The sequence below is a fragment of the Aedes albopictus genome, chromosome 3 (genome assembly GCF_035046485.1).
Source record: "Aedes albopictus strain Foshan chromosome 3, AalbF5, whole genome shotgun sequence".
NCBI classification, from domain to species: Eukaryota; Metazoa; Arthropoda; class Insecta; order Diptera; family Culicidae; genus Aedes; species Aedes albopictus.
The window spans coordinates 164,474,845-164,489,159 of record NC_085138.1 but is presented as its reverse complement, the minus strand read 5'-3'; the positions used below and the strand labels follow the sequence as shown (position 1 = coordinate 164,489,159).

The window sequence follows — 14,315 nt, the reverse complement described above, 5'->3', positions numbered from 1 at the left end:
ATAATAATAATAAATATTAATAATAATAATAACGAACTGGAATTGAAGAAGGACCTGAACAGCATCCTGAAAGCGGTGATTCTTGGAACCTGTAGTGCAGTAAGGCGGTTCCTGAATAATCACAACTGACAGTTCATCAGAAACAGACTCAGGATATAAGCAAAACCGGCTAATGTGATCCATAGGGCCTAATCCCCTTTAGAAGAGAAAGAGAAGTGCCAAAACTCAATGGGTCAATGTATGGGTGAACCCTGTACGTGGAGCGACGATGAGATATAGTTGGCAGAAGAAGAACTACAGTGTAATGGAGTCGGAGGCATGGCCGCGGTCGTAGTAACCGCTCAGGAACGTGAAGCTACCTGGTATACCAGAAATTGGGCTGCACCAGGACCCGATTTCGTGCACAATTTTTGGTAGGAAAAGCTCACAACGATCCACGGGCGGATAGCAGAATGCTTCAACATGATGCTAGGCTAGAAGATCCCACGCAACTCCCAGAGTTCATTACCAGGGGTATCACATATCTTCTGCCGAAGGACCAAAACACAACTGATCCAGCAAAGTACAGACCAATAACGTGCCTTTCGAGTCTGTACAAAGTGCTGTCGTCGGTAATAGCGAGGAGGATACAAGCCCACTGCGATGCTAACAACGTGATGACCGAGGAACAAAAAGGGTGTCGCAAGAATACGCAAGGCTGCAAAGATCAAGTCATAGATACAGTCATTATAAGACCTACAATGTAGGTGAAGCCACCGAAAAGCAGAGGAACCTGAGCATGGCGATCATCGACTACAAGAAAGCGTACGACCCAGTACCGCACTTGTACCTTCTTAAGATACTGCCGTTGTACAAGGTAAACAGGAACGTCATCAGGCTGATGCAACACGCGATGGGGATTACCGACGGAACAGCTGTGTTGCGGTCCAGAACTCTCAGAATCAGGAGGGGATATTTCAAGGCCATACCTTTAGTCCGCTATGGTTCTGCCTTGCGATGAACCCCCTCAGCAGAGCACTCAACCTATACAACTATGGCTATCGACTGAAAAGTGGGGGAAGGAGTACAAGAATAACCCACACCTTCTTTATGGACGACCTGAAGCTGTTTGCGGAATCAGTACAAAGGCTGCATCAACTGTTGCAGCTTGTGATGGTGTTCAGCAACGACATCCGGATGGAGTTTTGCATTGCCAAATGTCGGTCAGTCCATCTTCGTCGGAGTCAAGTAGTGGACGCCAGTTGTTTCCGCGTCAACAAACAGGAGAAGATTCGGAATATGGTTGAAGGCGAAGCGTACAAATACCTAGGCTTCCTGCAACTTAGAGGTATTCGCCACACAACGATCAAGAAGGAACTGCAGGACAAGTTCTTGCATCGTGTCAACTGTGTTCTGAGGAGCTTTCTGTCAGCCGGCAACAAGGTGAAGGCGATCAACACGTTTGTTGTGCCCCCGTTGACCTACAGCTTTGGGGTGGGAAAGTGGACCAAGACTGACCTCGAGGCGTTAGAACGAACAGTACGAGTGGCGTTCACCAAGCACCGAATGGGCTACTCAAAGTCATTTATCGAGAGAGTCGCCCTGCTATACGTAGTAGGCTTGGCAGTAGGTTAAAGAGGTGTAATCGATAACCAGACCTGACCACGGTTACAGCATTATCAGCTGAACTGCGACATCAAGACCGTTGACGAGATGATCGTAGCGTGGAAGCAGAAGGAGTTGCATGGGACGCACCCCCATTAACTGGAGCTCGAGCACATCGATAAGGCGGCGTCGAACGCGTAGCTGGTGCGAGGTGACCTCTTCTCGAAAACAGAAGGTTTCATGGTAGCCATCCAGGACCAGGTAATTACGACGAAAAACTATCGGCGGTACATATTGCACGAAGACGTGGAGGACCACTTCAGGAAGTGCAATTCAATAGGGGAAACGATCGAGCATGTCGTTGCAGGCTGTTCAGTGTTAGCTGGATCAACCTACCTTGATCGTCACAACGAAGTTGTCATGATTGTGCAATGTTTGCTTTAAAGCACAACTAACAAGTACCAGCCGAACCCAATTAGTTCTGGAAAGTAGTTGCATAAAGCTGTACTGGGATCGCGAGATCATCACATCGACATCGCTGTACCGTTAGATCATAATGTCCAATCAACATCCAATGAACAGCTGAAAAACGAGAAGAATGCACCATAGGCGAGAATGTTTTAACACCGTACGAGAGCGAATGAGGCACGTTATAGACAGGCGTGGAACAGGCAGAACTCAGTCTTCCGGAGGAAGAAGCGTCAGCAGGAAGAACGAGATTGTGAAGCGATGGAAGAGCTGTACCGCGCTAAGGACACCCGGAAGTTCTACGAGAAGCTGAACTGCTCGCGCAGAGGCTTTCTGCCACAAGCCGACATGTGCCGAGATAATCACGGGAATCTTCTCACGAGCGAACTTGAGGTGGTCGAGAGGTGGCGGCAGCAATGGTGACGTCCTCTTTCCAGCCCCTGACCTTCAAGAGATTAGGGAGGAGGTTAGCCAGTTGAAAAACAAGAAAGCCGTTGGAGCAGATCAACCACCAAGCGAGTTACTAGAATACGGTAGAAACGCACTGGTGAGATCACTACACTAGGTCATTACCAAGATTTTGGAGGAGGAAGTATTACCGGAGGAATGGATGGAAGGTATCGTGTGTCCCAAGTAGGATTGCGGGAACTACTATCGTGCGATCACACTACTGAGCGCTGCCTACGAGATACTCTTTCAAATTTAATGCCGTCGTCTATCACCGATTGCAAGAGAGTTCGTGAGGCAATATCAGGCTGGATTTATGGGTGAACGCACTACAACGGACCAGATGTTCGCCATCCGCCAGGTGTTGCAGCAATGCCGTGAATACAACGTGCCCACACATCACTTGTTCATCGATGTTAAATCGGCGTATGATGCAATCTGTCGAGACCAGCTATGAAAGATTATGCACGATTACGAATTCCCGGATAAACTGATAAACACGAGTGGGACGATTTTCACGAAGTCCGTTCAGCTTCTTGGTTTCGCTGATGATACCAATTTGAGACGATGGCGGAAACGTACATCCGACTAAAGAGTGAAGTCAGGCGAATCGGGTTAGTCATTACTGTGTCGAAGACAAAGTACATGATGGCAAAGGGCTCCAGGGAAGAATCCCCGCGCCCGTCACCCCGAATTTCTATCGATGGTGATGAAATCGAAGCGGTTGAAGAATTCCTGTACTTGGGCTCAATGATGACCGCCGACAAAGTTCACCGTCACACGAAGTTAACTATCTACAAAACGCTAATTAGACCGGTAGTACTCTATGGTCACGAAGCATGGACCCTACGTGCAGGGGACCAATGCGCCCTTGGGTTTTTCGAACGGAAGGTGCTGCGTACCATTTGTGGCGGAATGCAGATGGAAGACGGGAATTGGAGAAGGCGAATGAACCACGAGCTGCATCAGCTGCTAAGAGATCCAACGATCGTCCACACCGCGAAAATCGGGAGGCTACGGTGGGTGGGTCACGTCATCAGGATGTCGGATAGAAACCCGTCTATAACGGTTATCGCGCGTCATCCGACCGGTACAATAAGACGTGATGCGCAGCGAGCTAGGTGCGTCGATCAAGTGGAGGACGATCTGCGGACCCATCGCAAAGTAAGGAACTGGAGACACACAGCCATGGACCGAGTAGAATGGAGACGACTTCTATGTACAGCAGAGGTCGCTTAGGCCTTAGTTTGACCGGTAAGGTAAAAACATCCACGGAGACGAACCAGCCTCGGGCTGAAAGTCTCGATAATAAAGATAAAAAAAATAAATAAAAACATCCAATCAAGATAACGATGTACCATGACCTAGCGGAGGAGTCAAAGCAGTTGTGGCACTTGGAGGACGTTCGTATAGTTCCGGTTGTCCCGGCAACTGAAGTTGTCCCTAAATCTCTCCTGGGTGCCTAAACGAGCTGAAGTTGAAGAAGGACTTGAACAGCATCCTGAAAGCGGTGATTCTTGGAACCTGTAGTATAGTTAGGCGATTCCTGAATCATCACAACTAACAGTACATCCGAAGCAGACTCATGAGGATATACTTAAGCAAACCGGCTAATGAGATCCACAGAGCCTAATCCCCTTTGACATTCCGATTGCCCGGGGTTGGTGAAAGCTTCCAGCAATTTTTGCTGAGAAGTGCCAAAACTCTATAATAACAATAATAATCGAAAGAAGTGTTGGACACCAAGGATTACACCATCTGTTGTGTGCCCATGAGTTGATATTACTGGTGACAAAATAACATGAAAACGTGTTGGACGACCGTCCAATGTGAAAGTTACGACAGACGCGTTGGACGACCACCTGAATGAGCAAGTTTCGCTAGTGATAGAATCAAACCGGTGTGTTAGACGACGGTTTGGATAAATGATTTCTTGTTAAAGGTACCGAAAGACACGTTGGGCAACTATCAAAATATGCCGATTTGCCAATGATGAAAAGACGCGTTGGATGATCGACTGAATGAGAGGATGAAAGTACCGAGTGCCGTGTTGGATGACCGTCTGAACGTACTACATGTCGTAGGAAGCATTCCCTCCTACTGAAGGATGATAGGAAAATGTTTAATACAGTGTAAGGGGCGTTTAGAATACTGTATTTTTTGGGTCGACAAGCATTGCAACGCAGATATATCACGTAGCGTCTTGTTGAAGTCCATAACCTATCAAACAATTATTGTTATGTACTTCAAATCATCTGTCTCATACTTACACATAGAGCGTCGGGAGGTTCTTCAGCTCCGGCAAATACCGTCGCACGTACTCCCCTTTGGGATCCAGGCGCCTAGCTAGGGCAATCGGCGAAGTGCACGACGAAGAATCCAGTAGCTTTTCAAATGCGGACGACGAAACCCACATCCAGTTGCCGGCGCAAACGGACCAATCGGCATCCAGGAGGTATTTGAGGAAATGTTGCACTCCCGCTTCCCAGCTAATCCACAGGGCACCACGTGTTAGGAATCTAGAAAAGAGGAAGATCAAGGAGTTAGGTCACCAATTCAGAATCCGTAGGTGGACAACTCACGTGGCAGTAATGTTCCTGAGAATGTGATGCAGCCACCCTTCGGCCAGCAGCTGCCGCATCGCGGCATCGATCATCGGAAAGCCAGTTCGGCCTTCCTTCCAGCGTTCCAGCGAGTCGCCCTTCGCTTCGTTCCAGGGAATGTTCAAACAAATCGGATTGGCCTCCATTTCGGCGTAGTTGGGGTTGTGCACCGACATGGTGTAGAAATACTCCCGCCAAATCAGCTGACCCGTTATATGCTGCCCTCCCGGGTGTCGGTACTGGTTGTTGGCCTGCACCTTCTCATACAGGTCGTGGACACACCAGTAGAACATACGCACCGATAGGCACCCGAACCGCAGCGCGGCACTCATGGACGTGGCCGGTCCAAGGAACTCCGGCTTGGCCTGGGTGGGCAGGAAGTATCCGTTCAGGAATGCTTCCTCCTCCTGTTTCAGTCTACGGCCAAGGCACTCGAGGGCCTTGGTTTCGCCACCAATCCACTGCTGGTGGGAGATGTCCGGGTTGCCCTCGTAGTAAATGCCAAAGTCCTCCGGCGAGAGATTTTGAATTGGCTGCAGTTTGACCTCCTGGGCAAGAATCGATGGAATGGTGCCGAATTCGACGAACTCGAAGCTGGGCGCAGCTACCGAACGGGGCGGTTTGCCGATGATGTTGACGGTGTGCTGGAAAATCAAGATTTTGTGTATTGGTATGGGCCGGAGCAATGATGATTTTATTCAAGACTGTGCCGTAATTTGAAATGGCAAAAAAGAAAAAAAGAAGGTTTTCTTTTGATCTCTTCAATCAGGAAAGTAAGCTATGGTAGTAAATTCCTTGACACGGTTCTATGGCGAAACTGATTAGATTGACACGTGCAATACTAAAAGCTTTCAGGTCATGTGTTTGAAAATATCCCAGCTTGAAATTTATCATTTATAAAAGGCAACAATCCACACTAGAAGGTGTTCAGCTCTCTTCCAACACTCACCAAAAACATCTGATACGTCAACGGTGGAATGCCCCCGTTCGTACGGATGACCTGCTCCGGATCCCACAGAGTATGCGATACCTTCTCGACACACTTGACGTCCATCGAGTTGCACAGGTTAACGATGGCATCGTCACGTGGCTTCCAGATGGGCTCGCAGTCCTGCTCGAAGCACAGCTTCCGGATGTTCAATTCCTCGAACAACCGACGCATCACGTTGACCGCATTACCCCTGAAAACGTACAGCTGCCCGCCAATTTCCCGTAACTGCCGGTCAAGGTCCGCCAACGACTCCAGTAAAAACTTCATCCGGTTGAAGCCGACCAATTTCGTTCCTGGAAAAACAAAGATTGAAACAAAAGAAAAATGCTTTGAAAAATAACTCTTCCATTTGTAAGAATATTGGAGGACATATTCGAGAAGATATTTCCTTGAAAATTTCCTCGAGAAACCCCTTGGTTAATTCCTAAACCGAAAGTTAGTTCTTAAAATCGCATGACCAAGTTTGAAAAGTCCTTGGAAATTCGGTACATGAATCAACTCTTCTAGCTTCCAAAAAGTAACATGAATACATTTTCTCAGAATAACTTCTTAGAGAGGGTTCTTTATAGTTCTTTATGAATCTTACTTGAAATTTTCATGCAACTCTCTAATGTTGGAGGCTAGTCCACCATGGCCACGCAGGTCATAGCGAGGCTAGCTCCGTCGATGCCTGTTTCTAAATTACTATGAAAATAAAACGCTAGACACCTTCCATCAAACTAGACGGCTGCCGACTGACAACACGTTTCTGGACAATCCTGGCACATATAACACCTCCTTCAGTTTCACTTCAACGGGATCTTCATTCAGTCGAACTCCAACAATCTTTCCTTCTCCGCTTCCTCTTGCTCTCACTTTATTTCCGTCCGCCAGCATCACTTCTTCTTTAATAACATCATACCTACGCCAACAAATCTACCTCGCTCCAACACTACAAACTCGTACCTGAAGGTTCGACACTACCTAACTTCCAACATCTAAGACCTTTAAACTCTCTTCTAAAATTCCTTAAAACTATTCTGGAATCCCATGAAGCATCCTCAAACTACTATGAACTCACTCCTGACACCCTCTAGAAACCCCTAGAGCCTTTTGAAACCTCTCAAAAATCCCACTGGAAGCATCCTGAAAGCTTGCTAAAATATTTTGAAGCTCCTCTGAACCCGTCTGAATCGCTTATGAAACGGCGAATCCCTTGCATCTTCATGAAATTTTTTAATGGACTACCAGCTTGGCGCACACCTACAGTTGATCAGCAGGAGTAAATCCGTTTTATTTTGTATGGTGAAAAGCATCTAAACTTGAATTACTTGAAATAGAAAGCCTTTACTGAAAACATATTTGGTAGGCTTAATAGTAGTCACCATTGTGCACAACCACTACCAAATATTTTTGCGATTTACTTTTAGCGATTTTTCGCGCATAGAAGCTAGCGCCACATTGGCCGATGCGGAGAGTAGGAGAACAGCCGATGTAGTTAATTCATTCATTGCAACCGATCTGAAAGCCCCTAAAACGCTTCTAGAACTTCCTAAAACGCTTCTGGAACCCCCTGTAACCCTTACTGAAATTATCTGAAGCCTTTCTAAAACCCCTCGAATACTACTCTGAAACAACATTAACCACTTCAATGAAACTCATTGAAACCCTTCCGAAACCATTCGTTTTAATGCATGATTAGGACGATACGAAAAGGTATGGCAGCCAACCTAATACATGTGTATCTCGATTTAGTGACCCTCTATACAAACAATACCCTCGATTCTATACACATTTTTAAAGTTAAAATCTTCAATATCAAATCAGTTTATAACTTGCTGTTTGTATTGTGATGAGTTTTGGTGTAGGGGTTTCCAGCCTTTTGATACACGGAGCACTTAATATCAATTAATTGTTTTGGGGAGTATCCATAATAGTGCCAAAGCATATCTTATGAGTATGACGTACTTTGTTTTATATATTTACCTTAACCCTTTATAAGGCAGTGGCAACTATATTGCCACCTACTGTTTGTATTTTTTTTCTGTTTTATAACAATTTATTTCAAACTTTTTTTTTTGGTTCACGTAAAATTGGGATTACTAACAACGCCTGGTATTTTTTGGTACTAAACAAAGCTATAACAACAATTTGGGAGCCATTTGTAGTTTCAAAATTGGCTAAATTTGACCGCGTGAAGAAAGTTAGCTCAAACTTATTGTAAAATTATAAATTTGGTAAATATTTTTAGAAATAATCAAATTATGAGTTGACATGAGCTGAACTACACAGTTTATATTATGGGTTAAGCCCTAATCCCCTCTAAAATCTGTTTCCGGCTTTTTGTCGAAGTCGAAAGAAGAAAAGTACCCTAAACGGGCAGTTGCAACTATATTGCCACCTAGATTTTTGAGAGTTTCTTTCAAACAAAAATTGTTTGTACATGTTATCATGTATATAATCATTTCCATAAAAGTATGCGTTGACAACTCTTCTAGTTTTCTCGGCCTTATAAAGGGTTAATCCCATACTAAGGACTGTTCATTTTATAAAGAGGACAACTTTGCAAGGCTGTAAAAAGAAAACGCGTAGTTCAAATTTGAGCAGCTTTGGTTAGTTGTTCAGTACATTATATTAGCAGATAATAATCATAATTAAATTAGGTTAAAATTATTGAACTTCATAGAAATGCGGAAAAGTGTTAGGAGAGGTCAATTTTTCGATTCCCAAAAACTAAAGATAAAAACAAAATTACTGTAAAACATCGGTGTATCGTTTTAAATTTCATAAAAGTGTATGCCATACTGCAGCAGTATGAGTGATAGATATTCTGGCAAAATATAAACCTAATCGGAATATTAGTTGTTGAGATATTAAAGTTACAAGTTGGACTCGATTTTCAGAACAAAATTTATTTGTACAACAAAAATGTATGAAAATATAAAATTTTGAATGTTTTCAATGGATCTAGTCGAAAGTACTAATAATGCAATTTCAAATGCAGAAAACCGCTTTTTGATAGCATTGTTGGCTCGGTTACTGTGCTTTATGGAAGTTACCGGAGGTAAAACAGCTTCATTCTTTGAAGGTTCTTCTAAATAACTATGTAACCTTTTGCAAATACAACTTAACAATGATGGCGAAAATAAAACTTAACATGTAGTTATGTTCAAATAAGGTATATAATCACATAGGGTCAAGCCTTGCTGAAAATAAACAATAATAAGCTTCTCTAGAATCGAAAACTTGCATTTATGGAGCAAAAAGTATGCAATTTTTCACTATAGTTATATGGCCATCATGAAGGATTAAATTTATGATGAAGAATGTACTTTAAAGCATATTTTTCTTCAGTATCATTTAGAATGCGATTCTCTTCTGTACTGGACAAATTTTTGTCGATGATCACGATGAGCGGAGTACATGGGATGATTCTCTAACGATATTTTTACTCTAACGATATTTTTTCTCTTAGCAATTACAACATTTTTGGCAGATGCATGCATGTCATGCCCATTCGCCGGACTTTTCCTGAAAACTTTCTAATAAATTTCTCTCTTGATTTCTTATGACTTTCTCACCAAGAATTGTAATATATTCCTGAATCTCTGAAGGAACCGCTTGAGCAATTCCTGAAGAAACTGCTGGAACAACTTCTAAAACCAATCCATGGAGGATCTTTTGAAGAAGCCGCTGGTGAAATTTCAAAAGTAATTCTAGGAATATTGAAGAAGTCTCTGAAGATATTTCCTAAAATAACGCAAAAGGAATAATAAAAATCCGAAGAAAATTCTAAATGAATTCCTAAATTTATGAATTAAACAGAATAGATTTTCTAACGAAATTCCAGGAGGAATGCCTGGAATCCCGTGGAAACCTAAAAAAACATCTTGAGATATTTTTTGGAAAAAATCCTGGAGAAATCCACTAGTAAAAATCCTAAACATTTTTTTAATGATTTCCTAGAGGAAAGCATTCCTAGGGGTATGCTTGCAGGAAATCCTGGAGGAATTTCTGAGAAAATACAAAAAGAAATACCCGGCGTCTCTGTGTGAATTTCTGCAGAAATCTCTGCAAAAATGTCTTCCTGCTTTTCCGCAAGAATCCTTACAAGAATCTCTGAAACACTCTGTGGAAAAATTTCTGAAGGAATCTTTGGAGAATTTTCTAAGACTTTCTTAAAAAATCCTTGGAGAAATTTTTGGAAGTGAAATGTCTTGAAGGGATGTCTAAAGGAATGTGAAGAAATTTTGGGAAATTCCCTAATAACACAAGTTTACAAAATAAAATGAAAGTCGTGAACTTCTGTCAACGACCAAAATTTTTGAAGCACAATTTAGTGCTGATTTCGAAACCAACCTTCAAAAAATTTTAAGTAGAACAGTTTTTGAGTTTTAGCTCAATATCGAGTTTTGAAACTTTTCAAAATATGTAATTTGCTAAAATTCAAATATATCGCGTTTTGTTCATCCAATTTTAAATCTTTTTCCATAAATTGAAAGCTGAATACAATACCATTCGATCATCTGAATACAGGTTTTGCGTCAGATTGATGAAATTCAAGATATTGGCGAGTTTTAGGGACGATCTTCTTAAATTTTAGCAAAATACCCAAAAATTTTTGAAGAAATGTATTTTTTTTCAATAAGAAAAAAACAACTTAAAAATTTTTTCTCGACGTTTATTTGACATATCATATGTAGGCGAGTTACAGTAAAAATTTCAGCTCAATCGGAGCATTGATTACGGAGAATGAGATGTTTGAAGTGAGCGATTTTGCTTAAAAATAGAACAAAAATCGATTTCAAATCATCAACCTTGTATGGAAAGTCGAAAAAATTTCCGCTCTACTGTAATTTTTTTCTTTCGCGTTTTTGAACTCAGGGCATGATTCTACACCAAAAATGATCATCAGCTTACCGAGTTCAAAAATGCTGTAAACTAGTGTAATCTATAAAATTTCTAATGCAATCCTTGGAGAAAATTCCCCAGAAAGCTTCTGAGAAAATGTTGAATACATTAATCTTGAACAATTTTCTAAAAAAACCATGAAGTATTTTTGAGAAAGTTCATGGAAGGTTTTCTAGATGTGTGCTTTGAAAAGTTTCTGATTATTCTATGAAAAAAAAATCTAAAGAAATTCATAGATGAATTTGTGGAACAATCTATACAGTTTGAAAGGAATTCTTGATGTATTTTCTAAGGGAATCCATGCAACATTTTTGGAAGCTATCCATGCAAGACTTTCTTAAGGAGCTCTTGGACAATTTTCTGAAGGATTTCCTATAACTCTCAAGGAATCCCTAGAAGATTTTTTTCTGTCTATATTAAAGAGATTTTTAACCCTAGGCTAGTTCATCTCAGGACCCACGCTTTACTTCCTTTCAGAAGGAAGAACCCACATTTTGTGAGAATGTCGGGAGTGGGATTCGATCCCAGGTCCTCGGCGTGATGGTCTTGTGTTCTGACCACCACACCAGGTCCGCTCCCAGAAGATTTTGTGAAAAAAATTTTAACAAATTTTCTTTCGGATTTCCTGGATGTTTTTTCTAAGTAAATCTTCGACAAGTTTCCAAAGGAGTCCCTGGAAGATTTTTTTAAGCATCCATGGAAGATTTATTCAGAAACTCATCTGGAAGATTTTTTAAATGAATTCTAGGATGGATTTCAGCAAGGGCCCATAAAAGATTTATCGAAAAATCTGTGGAAGTTTTTTTTTCAAAGTAATTCTTGGAGAAATTTGTAAAGAAATGTCTTTAGGAAAAACTGGAAATATTTTAAAGCCTTGTATTTAATTAGAAGGCACGAAATGTTGCTGATTGACAAATTGAGAGATGAAATTTGTGAATAAAAATCGCGTTCTGGTGGGATTTAAATCCACGACTCCGTATTCACTAGACCGGTGCTTTAACCAACTAAGCTACAGTAAAGATAAGCCGAAAGAGATATGGGTTTGTGAAAAAGGAGTGTTCACGGTGTGGCTTCGGAGTCAGTTTGGCTCTCTATTTCGCAGAATCATTACCTGTTATGTGGTTTAGTTGGTTAAAGCGCCGGTCTAGCGAATACGGAGTCGTGGGTTCGTATCTCACCAAAATGCGATTTTTTTCACAAATTTCATCTCTCAATTTGTCAATTGGCAACATTTCGTGCCTTAAGTTATTCCAGTATGTCCCTGGAGGAATTTCTGAAGAAATACTAGGAATATTTTCTGACAGAAATTGTGAAACTTCTGGAGGAATCCCTAGTGGAATTTCTGGAGAAATTGTATGTTACTGGGGAATTTCTGGTGAAATCCTTGGAAGAATTTCCAAAGCAACTCCGGTACAAATTTTTCAAGGAACTTTTGAAACATTTTCTGAAAAAATTTTGGAATAGTTTCCGAAAGCATCACTGAAAGTTTTATTAAAGGAATTTCTATAAAAATTTCTAAATAAATTTCTAAAGAAATTGATGAACGAATTTTTGAAAGAATCCCTGGAGGAATTTTCGCTCAAAATTATGGATATTTTTTTTTTTTGAAAAATAATGGAGGAATTTCAGAAGTAAATCATGCAAAGGAAAGAATTCTTTGTGGAATTTGTAGAATAGGAGTTATTTCTAAACAAATTCCTGGAGAAAATTTTTCTGAATGAATCTATGGAAGATTGTTTTAAAAGAAATCCGTGAGGGAATTTTTTCGTCGAATACTCAGACAAATTTTCAAAAAAAAAAATTATAGAGAATTTCTAAAGAAATGTTTGGTAAATTCGAAACGCCCTAGCTACGCTACTCGTACAGAAATCCGTCGAGGGCGTCTGAAGTAATGTTTCATTTTTAATTTTGTTTTCAAAACAGATTTTAAAATGTGTAAATCACGTTGGACTCTGTATAATGATGTTACCAGAGAGCATTACTACATGTGATTTACATGGTATCAGACAACAGTATCTGCAGAAGCATGCTAAAGTATTTGTAATCGGTCAATCAGTTAAAAAGTTTTCGGGTTCTTAAGTTTTCTGTAAAACAAAAGAAAAACTAAAGGAAATCTCGAAAAAACACATATTTTTACGTAATTTTGATAAAACGTTATGTTCTACAAGTTTATTCAAAAATCCATTCCAAAGAAATTCATTCAAAACATATTGAAAATCGGTTGAAAATTGAGAAAGTTATTGCACTGAAAGTGAACCCACCGTTTTATAATACGAAAATTCAACTTTGAGACGTTTGAGACATCTTTAATAAAATCAAACAAAAAACTTCCTACACACCTGTCAAATTGATGAACATACCTGGCCGTACGACCGATCAACTTGCTCAGAGTTATGCTATGTTTGGGACACACATTGCGTCAATCGGAACGAGTTGGTGTTTGGCCACTCAATGTTTGACCAACCGTTTGAATGGTTTGCAGTTACCCTTAGCGCGCAGCGTGAAGGCGAGAATGACCATTGCTTAAATTACGATGTTAACATTCTCATATAGCAGACCTAAATTCTCAGGGCAGGTAGAAGGAATTCTAACCGACGCGACAATTGGAAAGTTCAGCACTCATCAACTGACTCGAAAGTTTCAAAAACGATGGTCTTGGGAAATACCGGTTCAGAATCGGTGCGGTTCACACAACTTCTCAACACGTGTTCTTGAATGTGGCCTACCATTACGTGGTTTGCTATAGGTTGAGTATTTCTCTACAGTCTAGACACGAAAACCGTGATTCTTTTTACACAGTACCACACGGTTTAGTTTGGGTTTCCGTTTATCGGTCAGAGACACCCTCGACCAAACCGGGATCTCAGGTAACCGAATTCTAGTTGTGTAACTGCCATGCTATCTGGGATCGCATTTCAACACATACCCGCGGTACCAGAATGTATTATAATTTCTTTAAGTGACGACTAGAGTCGAAAAATGATGTTTCGTTCATCATTTTTCGACTCCAAGATAGCGTATTAATTATGGGGTTTTAGCCTCTAAAACTCCGGCACCATCGGAATCAACCAAGTTCCTGCTCCTTAAGTGATCCGAAGAACAAGTGGAGCACCCTGCGATGGGGAAGGAACCGAAGGAACCTGAAGATAAATTACCATCAGACAAGTTTCTCGTGTCTTACAATGTTGATGCCAAGTATCCTGCTCATTGGTTTATCATCGGTTCATAAAGCCTGTATCCGCAATAATCGGGACACAGAAATACAGCAATAACTCTGCAATGGACACTTTGAAATTGCCCAAATTTCACCTGGGAACATCTTAAGATGCGTA

The 14,315-nt window shown here is 41.2% G+C and overlaps 1 protein-coding gene across 1 annotated transcript in view; it reads right to left on the bottom strand.

Moving 5' to 3' along the window:
• Positions 1–14,315, bottom strand: part of LOC109422651 (cryptochrome-1) — a 65,300-nt gene that overhangs the window by 10,906 nt on the left and 40,079 nt on the right. The window contains exons 3-5 of the mRNA XM_062859275.1: positions 6,052–6,386; positions 5,082–5,746; positions 4,770–5,018 (exon numbers count right to left, since the gene is read on the bottom strand). Of these exons, the coding sequence (XP_062715259.1) occupies positions 4,770–5,018; positions 5,082–5,746; positions 6,052–6,386 (1,249 nt within the window). The remainder of the gene's footprint in view (positions 1–4,769; positions 5,019–5,081; positions 5,747–6,051; positions 6,387–14,315) is intronic.